Source organism: Cervus elaphus, chromosome 18 (assembly GCF_910594005.1).
Source record: "Cervus elaphus chromosome 18, mCerEla1.1, whole genome shotgun sequence".
NCBI lineage: Eukaryota > Metazoa > Chordata > Mammalia > Artiodactyla > Cervidae > Cervus > Cervus elaphus.
In genome coordinates, this window is record NC_057832.1 from 72,336,522 (window position 1) to 72,350,957 (window position 14,436).

General features: G+C 38.2%; 1 protein-coding gene across 10 annotated transcripts in view; it reads left to right on the forward strand.

Annotated features, from left to right (window-relative positions):
- The window catches only part of PDE1C (phosphodiesterase 1C), a 517,220-nt gene that overhangs the window by 392,518 nt on the left and 110,266 nt on the right, over window positions 1-14,436 (forward strand). For all 10 annotated transcript variants that reach the window (XM_043872059.1, XM_043872060.1, XM_043872068.1 and 7 more), the window contains 5 exons: window positions 489-602; window positions 2,431-2,613; window positions 3,594-3,660; window positions 10,036-10,152; window positions 13,519-13,659. In XM_043872059.1, coding sequence (XP_043727994.1) covers window positions 489-602; window positions 2,431-2,613; window positions 3,594-3,660; window positions 10,036-10,152; window positions 13,519-13,659 — 622 coding nt within the window. The remainder of the gene's footprint in view (window positions 1-488; window positions 603-2,430; window positions 2,614-3,593; window positions 3,661-10,035; window positions 10,153-13,518; window positions 13,660-14,436) is intronic.

A 14,436-nucleotide genomic window follows, 5' to 3' on the forward strand; every position in this document is an offset into this window, starting at 1 on the left:
GGTGACTTTGGCACTCTAAGTCTCATAGCCTGTCTTGGAACACCTGTGGGCCACGAGACTGATACTCTCTATGGTCACAGCTGAACAAAGTACCTTCAACTGAAGTAGTGTTTGGTGATATTGCTGGTCATGCTTTACTCCATCCAGTTAGGACTAAAAAGAATTAAAATCAGAAAAGAAGCAAAATTATTGATAATTTAGGAAATTGTTAGAAAGATGAAAGGTAGTTAGAAAGTGTGGGACAAGGTCAGTCCTGGTAGATGAGAACATTTTTGTTCCTGATTCATAGTGGGGAAAAAAATGTGTGAATTTATTTTATAACTTGCTTCTTTGAGAAATAATGGTTTCATCATTAGATTTGTATTTTCCTTTTGTATGTATTGGGATAAATACAAACATTTAATGGCTATAAACTGTTCACTGTAATTGTAGGGTTATTTTTTGTTTCTTCTATTCTAATTGAATCATGTCTCTTCACCCACCTCCAGGTTACGATCTTTGGTCAAACAATTAGAGAGAGGGGAGGCTTCAGTGGTAGATCTCAAGAAGAATTTGGAATATGCAGCCTCCGTGCTTGAATCTGTGTACATTGATGAAACCAGGTGAGCTAAAATGGCAAGAAGTCGATGATAAATTTTCTATTATATGACTTTTTGAAATGTCTCTCATGGCATGTAGGTGTTAACATTCAAATGATTGGTTTGATTTGAGTTTTAGTTTTCAAAAATGGGGTAGATTTGGATATCACATATCCTCTGTACATCCTCATTTATAAAAGGATTACTAGATTTCTAATCAAATGTAGAGTTCTTCTGGAATTATTACATGTTATTCATCTCAGCCTAAAAATTGCATTCAAGTTTTAATTCATGATGTCCATCTGTAAATGGAAGGTTTTGAAGGGTTGAAGAAGCATTTGTTCTCTTAAACACCCAGTATTCCTCCCTCAATCCTTTGATATATTATTGATTTTCTTAGAAGACTCTTTTCACTTGAGTTATCCATAAGTACCAAAGCATTTCCAGTTACTAAGTGCATTTGAGAGTAAAAAAAAAAATTGCTTTTCTTTGAAAAACATTGAATTGGTAAATATGAAAGGCTTTTCTTGTTTTATCTAGTTCAGAGAAGCTCCTCTGTTAATATTTTTGATGTCTAACTTTTCTATGCCAAATTTCAATCTGATAAGACTTCCTAGTAATTTAAGAATCATGTGGCTTAGGTTTCGGTGCTATGCTTGTTCCCTAATTTAAGGAAATTTGATACCATAGTGTTTTTTTTTTTTTTTTTACTAAATGTTGTATATTTCTCCCTTACCTTCCAATTGGAGTATCTAAAAAAAAAAAAAAAGACAAACTCATTGACACCTGTTGTTACTGCTTACTTTTAGTAGGCCTTAATATAAGTATAAAATACAACTTTCAAAGTTTTACAGTATTGTAATTTATTGCTATTTATGTTCTATTCTAGCCTAATCCATGATTAGGTCTGAAAAGTCTGCTAAGCACACATGACAAATCACTGTTCTCAAATAAAGAGCTGAATTATTTAGGAAATTTTGCTTAAATTTAGACATTTAAGTTTTTGTAATGTCCTTTTAAGCTAGAGAGGGTATCAGTATCTGCCATTTGGGTTTATTACTTCAGAAGACTGAGTTGATGTGATTTGGGTAATACTTTGCAAAGTTTTTTTTTCTTTTTTAAAATTTAGTTTTACTGAGATGTAATTGACATGTAACATTGTAAAAGTTAAGGTGTACAATGTGTTGTTCTATTTATTTACTACCATAAGATTACCACTATAGGGTTAACTAACATCTGTATCACATCACATAATTTATTTATTTATTTTTTTGTGGTGGGAACAATTAAGATCTAAGATCTTCACAGCTTTGAAGTTTGTAATACAGTATTGTTGTTTATCACTTTTTAAAATTTAATTTATTTGTTTTAATTGGAGGATAATTACTTTACAATATTGTGATGGTTTTTGCCATATATCAACATAAATCAGCCACAGTGTCGTCTATAGTTTTTAAGTGCCATTATTTTCAAACAAAATAATGTCACTTGGCCATCTATGAAATAAATCTTGTGAATGCATTTTAAATGAGAGGTTTAGATTCCATTCAAATTCCACAAATCATCAAGCAATAAAGATACTGGTTACACCTGAGTGCAGTGGATCAGGCCCACAGAGCCTGAGATGAAGATTATTTGACCTTCTCTGACTCCTTGGTTCCTTTATGCAGTCTGGTAGAGAAAAGCTTTCACAAGCCTTGCCCAAAAAAGTACTGGATTTTTTGTGGCCCATTTATTATGTTTTTTTTGCACCTGTGTATTCAGGTGGGTTGGCGAGAAGGAACAGGTGCTTTGAACAGGGAGCTCTAACTTCAGATTTAATCTGTGTTGCGGTTCTGTTTCTTGGGCCCAGGCGACTCCTGGATACGGAGGATGAGCTCAGTGACATTCAGTCAGATGCAGTGCCTTCTGAGGTCCGAGATTGGCTGGCTTCCACCTTCACACGGCAGATGGGGATGATGCTCAGAAGAAGTGAGGAGAAGCCGCGGTTCAAGAGCATCGTCCACGCAGTGCAGGCTGGGATATTTGTGGAGAGGTAAAGATGTCTATCATTCAGTAACCAAAACAGCGAAAGGGACACTGGTTTCTAATCACTGAAGACTTTGATGTAGGTTTGGTATCTTTATAAATACTAAAAATTCTGGGTGGAAACAGTCTTGAATAAGAAGAGATGGAAAAACATATCTCTGCAGCATCATTAGCACAACCTTTTTGTCTTTGCTTGGAGTTCTTTTTGTTCACATTAAGATTTCGTTTGAGTTCAGCCTCTGATTTTTAAAAAAAGACATATCTTATCATCATTATTTGACATACGTGGATGATGTCTACATTTAAAACAGGTCAAAGATGCTTTGTGAGGGTATTGATCCAGGGGGAAGTTCAGTCAAGAGGTTTGAGTTCCCCATGACACTTTCCAATTTTGTAAGTCACTTTGCTCTTTGAAATTAAATCGCCCCCATCCCCAGAAATGGATTCCAGAAATTGATTTATTCATCCTACAATCCTTACTACACAATTACATGTTTTGGAAATGCTGTGGTTGGCTCAAAGTTTACCTGGGACATTTTTCTCTTTAGTTTTTGAGTTCTTTTGAGAACTTTTTGAGTTCTCCTTAATCTTTTAGTTCTAAAGAAAAATCTCTTCTAAATGGGTCCCCCATAGGAGTTCTTTTTTCAGGATAAAGTAATACAAAACATACTGTCTGTGCTACACTATAATTCACTTCCAGAAGAAGAGGAGACCCATTTTAATAACTTCATTTGGGTCACATAGACTTATTTTTTGTTTGTTTGTTTCCAATGGTTTACATGTTTGGGATTGCTTTAGTTTCATTTGATTGAACATTTAAGCCCCTTGAATGACTATGAGAAAGGTTGTAAAATAAATTTTAGATTCCTTGGGTTTATCAGATGATATGACTTCTTATTAATTGTCAATATTGGTATAACTCTGTGGCCTGCTAATTTTTCTTTGTAAGATATAATATTGCGTTTTCTTTCCTTCTGACTTTGCCAGAATGTATAGACGGACATCAAACATGGTTGGACTGAGCTATCCACCAGCTGTTATTGAAGCATTAAAGGTAATACCAATAAAAAGATCTTACAATGTATATGCTGCCCTATAAAAAGTTAAATTTGTTGTTAGAAAATAAGTTTTCATTTACAGTTCATTTGTAGTTTTCCCAGTCATTCCTGACTTTTTTCTTTGATTATCTTTTTCTTATCTGTTCAGTAACAATATTGCTAATTTTTAAGCCTTTGTACTGCCATTTAAAAAAAATATATGGAATTCTGTATAGTTTCATTTCTTTCTGCTCTCTTCGAGTAGTTTGGTAATCAGTGCAGTGATCTAGCATTATGAGACTCAGTCTGACTTTGGCCATAGGAGATCAAATTTGTTCTGGTTATAAACGTCCAACATTAAGAGGAACTTGGTGACCATAATTCTACCATTATCTTCTTACCTACTCTTTGTACATTTTGTAGATGAAGAGACTAAGACTCAGTGAGATGAAAAAAAAAAAGAGACAGAACTAAGGTTTGATACCAGAGTTATAGGCAGATAGTAAGCTCTCGGTAACATTTTATGCATGAAAGTATGTTCTCCACAGCCCTCATCCTCTTCATGTATCCTACTGTTTTCCCAAAACTCTCACAAAACCTGAAGGTTCCATGGAAAGTCACACAGATGCTTGAGTTTAAAGAGTTTAAATCCTACAGAATGACTCCCAATCAGACAAGCTCTTGGAATTGTATAGAATATCTCTAAGAGCCCTTGAAAGTGAAAGTGTACGTCACTCAGTTATGTCCGACTCTTTGCGACACCATGGACTATATAGTCCATGGAATTCTCCAGGCCAGAATACTGGAGTGGGTAGCCTTTCCCTTCTCCAGAGGATCTTCCCAACCCAGGCATCTAACCCTTGTCTCCTGCATTGCAGGCAGATTTTTTACCAACTGAGCCACAAGGGAAGCCCTTGTGTAGATGTATTTTTGTATGTGTATGTAGATTCAAACTCGCTGGTCTTTTAAATTTAGGGGCTGTGCTAAGGCCCAGGATCACAGAACTGGTTGACATTGCCTGGTGCCTACACATTGAGTCATGTCAGCTTAGTCAAAGCGGTTCCAGCATTCTGACTCTTGTTAAATGGGCTTCCCTGGTGACTCATTGGTAAAGAATTCTCCTGCCAATGCAAGAGACATGGGTTTGATCCCTGGTCCAGGAAGATCCCCTGGAGAAAGAAATGGCAACTCACTCCAGTATTCTTGCCTGGGGAATTTCATGAACAGAGGAGCCTGACGGACTATAGTCCATGGGACTGCAGAGAGTCAGACATGACTTAATGACTGAACAACAGCTACAAAGCTACTTTAGTCTTTCTCTGAAACCTGAAAAGTGTATCCCTGATGGAATTTTCGGAAGATAATTTAAATTCCCTATTCACAGAATCAGATCAATTTAATGTCAAGAAAGAGCCCTTTAGGGCCAGTTTGATTTTATATTTCATAGTCCCTTTCTCTTGTCTCAGGGACGTTCACTAGCTGACTTCCGGAGATTCTGTATTCAGATTCTCAGTTTGCCATTTTCTATCTCTTGTCAAGTCATCTAGGATAGGAAGGGTGTTCAGGAAAGATACAGCAAGAAGATACATGTTTTCTCTCCCTCCTCTACAACCTCAACTCTAATGCTCAATAAATCATTGTGTAATTCTCAGCAACATTGATTTAATCTGTGAAACCACTTTATAAGATCTGATGTTTCATAACACCCACTGTGAAGTTGCATTGATTTTCATAATTGAATCTGAAACCTTCAGTGAAAGTCTTAGGAATGTTAAAAGCATCTTTATCTTTAATTTCTTTCTTTATTGTGACAATATATACAGGTGGTTTTACCACTACTAAGAAATTTATGAAAATATTTCTTACAAAATGGAGCTTCTTTTCTATACAGAGTGAAGAAATGTGAAACAACCTGTGATGTGCATGAATTGTTATTTTATGCTTCAGTTTACTTCACTCGCTCAGTCGTGTCCGACTCTTTGCGACCACATAAATCGCAGCACGCCAGGCCTCCCTGTCCATCACCAACTCCCGGAGTTTACTCAAACTCATGTCCATCGAGTCAGTGATGCCATCCAGCCATCTCATCCTCTGTCGTCCCCTTCTCCTCCCGCCCTCAATCTTTCCCAGCATCCGGGTCTTTTCCAATGAGTCAGCTCTTCGCATGAGGTGGCCAAAGTATTGGAGTTTCAGCTTTAGCGTCAGTCCTTCCAATGAACACCCAGGACTGATCTCCTTTAGGATGGACTGGTTGGAACTCCTTGCAGTCCAAGGGACTCTCAAGAGTCTTCCCCAACACCACAGTTCAAAAGCATCAATTCTTTGGCGCTCAGCTTTCTTCACAGTCCAACTCTTACATCCATATATGACCACTGGAAAAACCATAGCCTTGACCAGACAGACCTTCGTTGGCAAAGTAATGCCTGCTTTTTAATATGCTATCTAGGTTGGTCATAACTTTCCTTCCAAGGAGTAATCGTCTTTTAATTTCATGGCTGTAATCACCATCTGCAGTGATTTTGGAGCCCAGAAAAATAAAGTCTGACACTGTTTCCACTGTTTTCCCATCTATTTCCCATGAAATGATGGGACCAGATGTCATGATCTTTGTTTTCTGAATGTTGAGCTTTAAGCCAACTTTTTCACTCTCCCCTTTCACTTTCATCAAGAGGCTTTTTAGTTCCTCTTCACTTTCTGCCATAAGGGTGGTGTCATCTGCATATCTGAGGTTATTGATATTTCTCTCAGCAATCTTGATTCCAGCTTGTGCTTCTTCCAGCCCAGCATTTCTCCTGATGTACTCTGCATAGAAGTTAAATAAGCAGGGTGACAATATACAGCCTTGATGTACTCCTTTTCCTATTTGGAACCAGTCTGTTGTTCCATGTCCAGTTCTAACTGTTGCTTCCTGACCTGCATACAGGTTTCTCAAGAGGCAGGTCAGGTGGTCTGGTATTCCCATCTCTTTTGGAATTTTCCACAGTTTACTGTGATCCACACAGTGAAAGGCTTTGGCATACTCAATAAAGCAGAAATAGATGTTTTTCTGGAACTTTCTTGCTTTTTTGATGCTCCAGCAGATGTTGGCCATTTGATCTCTGGTTCCTCTGCCTTTTCTAAAACCAGCTTGAACATCTGGAGGGAAAAGTAATTCTCAGAAGCACACATGTTGTCTTTTGGAGGGGAAAGTTACCTTGATGATTCAGAATAAATGCTAACTCTGAACTGCTGCCCTTCTCCACACCATTGCTGATGCAATGCAGAAGGCTAAAGCTATTGTTTCTCTTCGTTGTATGCTCTGTTTACTGTGGAAGTTCAAGACCTTTTTACAATGTAATGTTTTTCTGTGTCCCTAGACTCTGGTTTTATTTTCAGTGGATTGGAGTTGAACTGGAGAGATGACATAGATTCTTTTTTTTTTTTTTACATAGAAACCTTATTAGAAAAAGGTTATTTTCACTCCACTGCCAGCAATTTATATGGAATCACTATTGTTTTCTTCTACTACAGAAAATTTCCCAAAAACCTGAGAGAATACAATTAATAAAATAATCATCCTGCTACTGTCATGTTAACCTTTGTGATTAATGTAAGAACATAGCATAAAATAACATTCAAGGAAGAGAATAATTAGCCACCACCAATCTCTAAATTTGAAATATGTTACACTTTTGTTCTTTTTATTTGTTTCCATGCAGTGAATACTAGCTTCTAATTTGGGTTGTTTTATCTCTAATCTTCTAAGGTGGGGTCATCAGGAATGGAGAATTGTGCTGTGCTTTAGAAGGGCATATGCTATGTGACTCAGGAAGAGACACCCTGGACAGACTCCAGGTTTAAAGTGGGAGGAAATGAGGAGGTTCAGGCTTCCTTCACACTAGAGTCATAGGAAATTCACAGGACTGGTGCTTGGGCCACGTTTGCTAAGAAGAGAAGATTGGTTTAAGGCAGTTAAATTAGGTGCTTGTTAAAATGCAGATTCCAGGCCACAAGCCAGGATTCTTCAGAATCCTCCACCAAAGAATCAACATTTTTTTCTGAGCACCCCAGGTGGTTCTAAAGAGCACTGAAATTTGAGAATTGCAGCTAAAATGTCCCAAAAATGAGGGGCTAAAGAGACTATCCATCTCACGGTCTGTATTTACACATCCTTCTGTTTCTCTAAGACCTAATATCCAAAATAAATCTTGACTTTTTACTATGATTATATCTTCATTTCCAGTGATAGCTTTTTTCTTCTTTTATTCATTTACGTGAAGAGGATTAAAAAATGTGACCAAATGTTTTCCTACCTACTGAGTTGTCAGTGGACTTTTCTTTAGGACTAATAGCTAGACGATGGCTATCATGACAGTGCCAATTTTGGTAGCCAAGGTGAACCTTAGGGCTTCTTTGATAGTTCAGTTGGTAAAGAATCTGCCTGCATTGCAGGAGACCCCTGTTCAATCACTGTGTTGTGAAGATTTGCTGGAGAAGGGATAGGCTACCCACTCCAGTATTCTTGGACTTCCCCTGTGGCCCAACTGGTAAAGAATCTGCCTGCATTGCAGGAGACCTGGGCTTGATTCCTGGTTGGGAAGATCCCCTGGAGAAGGGAAAGGCTACCCACTCCAGTATACTGGCCTGGAGAAGTCCATGGACTATATAGTCCATGGCGTCACAAAGAGCCGGACACAGCTGAGCAGCTTTCACTTTCAAGGTGAACCTTGGGTTCTTGGATTAATCTTAAATGGCTCCACTGTCTGTGGCCTAGGCACTCTTGGGGTATTTAGGGCCTAAGGCTTGGGTCACAGCACATATTCATTGAGCTTACAATGGCATCTGTCAGTGATGCTATCACTGGGGCATCAGTGGAGTTATTGCCTGGTATTGGCATTAGACACTTCATTTCATCTCTCTATGAGAGATGGGGTGGCCATCTATGAAACTGGAGAAAGTGATACCCATTTTTAGGGTTATAAGGGTTTGCAAGTGTGTATCAATAGTTCCTACTGTGCCTGGCACAGAAAATGTTTAGCACTTGTGGCTATTTCTTTATTTATTATAATGGAGGAGAAATTATTGAAGGCTAAGGTGAGGTTTACTACTAAATGTGAATTGAAACAACCTATTTGAAACCTTTTTGGAAATGTTTGGTTTTCCCTATATACAGTTTGTTTTCCCTGTGCCCTGGTATCCATGAGAGAGACCCTTTGTGATCTCAGGGTGATCTTCATGATTGGGATCTTTGGAGAGGAACAGGATTGGGATGGATAGGTGATGTTGGAATGCAGTGAAGCCTGTTGTGGGAGTCACTGGGCCCAGCAGTTCCTAAGCCAAGGTCTCTTCCAGGACACCATCTGACACCTAGCTTAGGTTCAGTGCGATCTCACATGCGTCCTTATTGTCATGCTCATGGCGATACACTTTCCTTAACCACTGAAATGAAACTCTTGATATACTGAGAAACCAAATGACTATTGCTTTAATTATTTCTTAAACATGCCTTTGTTTATAACACCCACAAGTAGCTATTTATAAGTCAAAGACGTATTTGACAGTGTTTACATATATTTTGAAGTCACTATTTTATGGACAAATAAAACTCTGAACTTTAAGAGTAGTGTGTGAGGAGTGTGTTCAGCTTAGCTCTTAGTTTTATATTTTCCAGTAAAATGACTTACAGATTTGAGGACTTGGTCCTCAGATCAGTGACTCCAGAAGTGATAACATTTTTCCATCCTGTGGAATGAAGGCTTTCTCCTTGGTTTCAGCTTAGCAGATTAGATTCTTGAGGTAACACATTGTTTTGTGTTCTATATCATGCATGTTTCTGAACACTTTTAAGTGGGTTAACATTCTCCACAAGGACTAAGAGGAAGTCAGTAGATGGTATTACAGGGCTGGTTAGGGGTAGGGAACACCCTAGGTTATTGTGAAGTCAATTAAAACTTTGGAATTCAGCAGAAGTAGTGGAAGGTTAATGGAAAGAGCTTGAGTTTAAACTTCAGTTGAACATGTGTTTATGTTTTTGCCCCACATGTGTTCCTAACACTTGCCTTTTATGAATCTTAGGGAAATTAGCTAACTTCTCAGTTTTCTCATTTGTGAGATATGACTGATAATACCTATCACTTGTTTTCAGGATGAATTATATATTTATCATTGATCATAATGCCTAGGTATGTACCCAGTAAATTATAGCTCTTGTTATTACTAATAAGGCTATTTCATATTTTATCAGCAAATGCTATGTAGGATTGCCATATTGGAAAAAGTTTGAGAGGGGAAACAGCATTAGAGTCTTAGACTATGAATTACCAAGTTAGGGCTACAGGCTAACCCCAAAGTAGTAAGATAAATGTAAGTGGCTACCAACTAATGAATTCTTTTCTTTCTGCCCTGACCTATAGGATGTGGACAAGTGGTCCTTTGATGTCTTTTCCCTCAACGAAGCCAGTGGGGACCATGCACTGAAATTCATTTTCTATGAGTTACTCACTCGCTATGATTTGATCAGTCGTTTCAAGGTCAGTGTCTAATTAAAAAACAAACAAACAAACAAACAAACAACTGCACATGTTTGTCCAGCCTTGCAGGACTTTGGGGCTAAGACCAAGAGAATCCTTCTAATGTAGACTGAAAGCTGCTCTGGGGTTACTTGTCCAGAAAGCCACTGCCACAAACTCCACACTGAGGGGAACTTTCATTACTCCCTTGCCTGGTGAGCCCATCAAGGGAGAGGCTGGAGCTGCCTATTTAGATCCCAGTCTTCCTAGAAGTACAGCTGGAAGCCTGAACCAGACCTACCTGCCTGCTCTGCCTGCAGTTCTCCTTTCAGCCGGACTCCGTGTACTAATGACCACCACTGGCAAGGAGACAGGAATGGAGAAAAGAATGTGCATTTATTGTCTCCATGAACTTCTCTTTCGGCCACTTGGCTCAAATTCACACAAATACTCTCACTTACCATCTATGATAGATCATTGATATTTCCCAACTATTTATGTTTTAAATTAATTCTTCAACTTTACGAGCATGAGCCAATTCCAGTGTTCCACCTCCTCAGCCTTCTAGTTCCGCAGACTCTGGAGGCGGGGTCCCATTCTCTAGGGAACCTGAGCATTATCTGCTGGCATCTGCTGTATCATGCCCCTCACATTTCTCTCATCAATGAATGAGTATCCAGAAAATGCAGGTCTTTTTCTATATCAATTTGTCTGGGAAGCATGATTCTTTATCACTTTCCTAAGGACTGCACATATAGGAGTGTATTTCTTAATAGTCATAAGCACTTTATGACAATGGTCTTTAATTTCTTTTGCATCAGAAGCCTGTTTGACACTCAAAGGCTAATACCGTGTCTGGTAGACCAAACACTAGAATGAGATTCAGGAGATCACCTGGATCCTGATGTCAGTTCTGACCCAGTAGCTACGTGACCTTGAGTAATGACCTTTACCTTTCCGTGACGATCCCATCTGGGATAGAACTCACTATGCCAGTCCCATGATTTCAATAAGAGCGGTAACTATGAATCCTATGCTTTCTTACCAGAAAATCTCCAGTGGTGTATTACAAAATACCTGGTTAAAATCAGGTCTACCCAAAGTTATATGGTCCTCGCCTAACTCCAGTTCCCAAGAACTGGCATCATTCACACTTACCTCTGTTTAAGGAACATTTTGAAGCAAGACTTAGTTACATCATGGACAGGTTTTAGGATTTCAGAAGAATTCTAGGGCACGAGCAGAGGTGGTGAGCAGGAGGACTGGCTGTATTACAATCCCCAGATGGACACTAGGCAGCTTGGCAAGGACTGGATTGACAACCTGCTAGAGGGGAGTATAGAGCTCTCATGCTACACTCATGTCCACCAGTAATCCCGGATTTGCTTTTAAAGTCCCTTATATTGAGGAGAAAGAGTAAATGGCCACTTTTTCAAGTTTCCTCTCTCTCCACCTGAAACTCATTTCATTCTCTTCTTGTTTAGGAGCTATTGGTCATGATCAAAGAGGAGGAGGGCAATGATGGGTTAGGAGTCAGGACCAATCCCATTTTATTGGCCCCTGTCCTGGAATGAGGTTTTCATCCTGTCAGCTTAATGTCTTGGGTTTTATTTTGTCAGGCATACATGCTGGAAGATGAAAAAAAAAAAAAAAAACAGTATTCAGATAGCTTGAGGAAGAGGATGGTGGGGGAGAGTCATATTTCTCTTGATCTGTTACTGTGGTTCATTTAATATGATCAAGAGGCAGATCTTTCACTGACTGAGCCAATGGAGAATGGGACATGAACTTGTCTCATTGGACATGCCCATCATCAAACTGATGTATAATTGCAGGCCTTTAAGGCTTATGTTTTTAAAAATGAAAGATTATAGATTGGAAAAGAATAAAAACAAATCTGAATGAATAGATTAGTATTGATAGAATCTATCTATAGATAGAATGAATAGAATAGTAATTTCAGAGTCTTGGAGACTTGACAAAGATATTATTTTTCAAAAATTTTGTTTTATCTATTTTGGGGCATTTTGTTTATTTCTGTTATTTGTTAAAATAAATTCAAAAGAAGCCTGTTTGAAGATCCAGTGGATGCTCAAGACCTCAAAAGAAGCTGCAGTACACATGCACACACCTTAATCTAGCATTTCAGTGGCTCATAGCTCTCCAATGAACAGCTCAAAGAATCTAAGTTCATTGGATCTTCATTTTTAAAATGATAATGAATTAATCTCTGACATCTGAAAGGCTATATTTAAATTTTTAAATCCACAGATAGTAAATATGGAGCAATATTCCCAAGGAAGAACATAGTATGGATTCTCATGAAGCACTTATTTTTTCTTATGAATGTAATTTCTCATCTCCTGGAACACATACTTTCTCCTTTTCCCCCAGTCTTATAATTGATAATCTACACTAAACCAAGGAATTGATCCAGAAAACGAATGCAATGAATGTTTTCCAAGGCCCCTTATTTTGTACAGGCATTTTGCAGTTGTTCACTTTCTGCCAAATAGAAAAAGAAGATATGTATATTACCCATATTTGAGACAGAAAGCAGCTAGGATAACTGGAAATATTTTTCCAGATTGCAAGGCAGCAATAAGTTGGGCTTCCCAGGTGGCACAACTGGTAAAGAATCTGCCTGCCAGTGCAGGAGATGCTGGAGACATGGGTTCAATCCCTGGGTTGGAAAGATCCCCTGGAGGAGGAAATGGCAATCCACTCCAGTATTCTTGCTTGGAGAATTCCATGGACAGAGGAGCCTGATGAACTACAGTCCATGGGGTTGCAAATAGTCGGATGCAACTGAGCGACTGAGCATAATAATAAGTTGCCAAGTAATAAACACAAGAATGCAACTCGTTTCTATTATAGAACAGACTCTCATTTGTAGTTTGTTTTTTTCCTCAGCTGTCTAGTGTACCCATCATTCCTTCTAAAGGGTGCAGTTTTCAGAAGGCTTGAGTTTGTTTTGCAATCATTTTATAACTTAAATGTTTGTGTACTTTATGTTTTCCCACAAGTAAATGAGATGCTGCATAATATTTGTTCATTTATTTAACAAACAAAGACTTGAACCTTTGCCTGAGATTTAAGTGAACACCTGCCTTTTTGCCCTCCATGTCCTTGAGATGATCCTGTCATTACCCTGGGCCTCTGAACTGGAGAACAAAGAACAATTTGCAGGGCAGACCAGGGACTTCCTGTTCAATTTTCAAATTATCCAGTACTTTGTTCAGTGATTTTTATTAACTTTGAAAAGTTCTTGTGTCCTTGTGTGCTCTCTTAATGCTTTCAGAAAGAGGTAGCTAGAATACCTTAGACTTTTTTGGTCTCTCAAAGCTACTAAATCACTAGCCAATTAACCTTGCCACTATCTTTCAGATCCCCATTTCTGCACTTGTCTCATTTGTGGAGGCTCTGGAAGTGGGATACAGCAAGCACAAAAATCCTTACCACAATTTGATGCACGCTGCTGACGTCACACAGACTGTGCATTACCTTCTCTATAAGACAGGAGTAGCAGTAAGTACATAGGAACACAGATTACACAAAGATGTGATGGTGATTTTTTTTAAATTAGAGGCTGTTTCTGTTCTGATGAGGTTGAGCCCACAAGAAATGTATTGTTTTACGGACTTCCTATTCCCGAATAATTATCTAACCCAATCATGGAGAGTGTTGGAATTCCTTATTGCATGTGACTTTTTCTTCATCCTGGACTTGATGAAAAAAAAAATCTGGTAGTAACTTGTATCCTTACTAGGCTTTGACCAAATTAAATATAATTTCTATAACTAAATATGCATTTCCAGATATAGAGAGTGGTACTATTAATCTCTTGCTGTGTTCAATCGCATTGATATCCATGCATATTGAAATTGAATTGAATATACTTGGGAATCATATTGTACACAATTTGCTTTTGGTTTAAACCAATAGATCTTTTTCACAAGGGCTGTGGTTATTCTCATCTTACTTATTATGTGCATTTGATTTTTTTGAACCTGAAGGTCAAACCTTACCTCTAACCATTTGGAAATTTCTTGCTTTGATCCAACATTTTAGCTCTTTAGATACTTTTGAATCTCTGATCTATAACTCATTGCTTTAACAAACCTACTCAATTTGGTCATATACTTTTTGCCCTTTTTGCCTTGATATAAACTATTCATTTAAAAAATACTGCTGTTAGTGACAGTTAGGTCTCTGTAGTAAATCTTTGACTTTTTACTTTGAAATCTTCTTCACAATTGACATTGAGATAGACATTTAGGGGGTGTGGTTATTAATTAACCCATA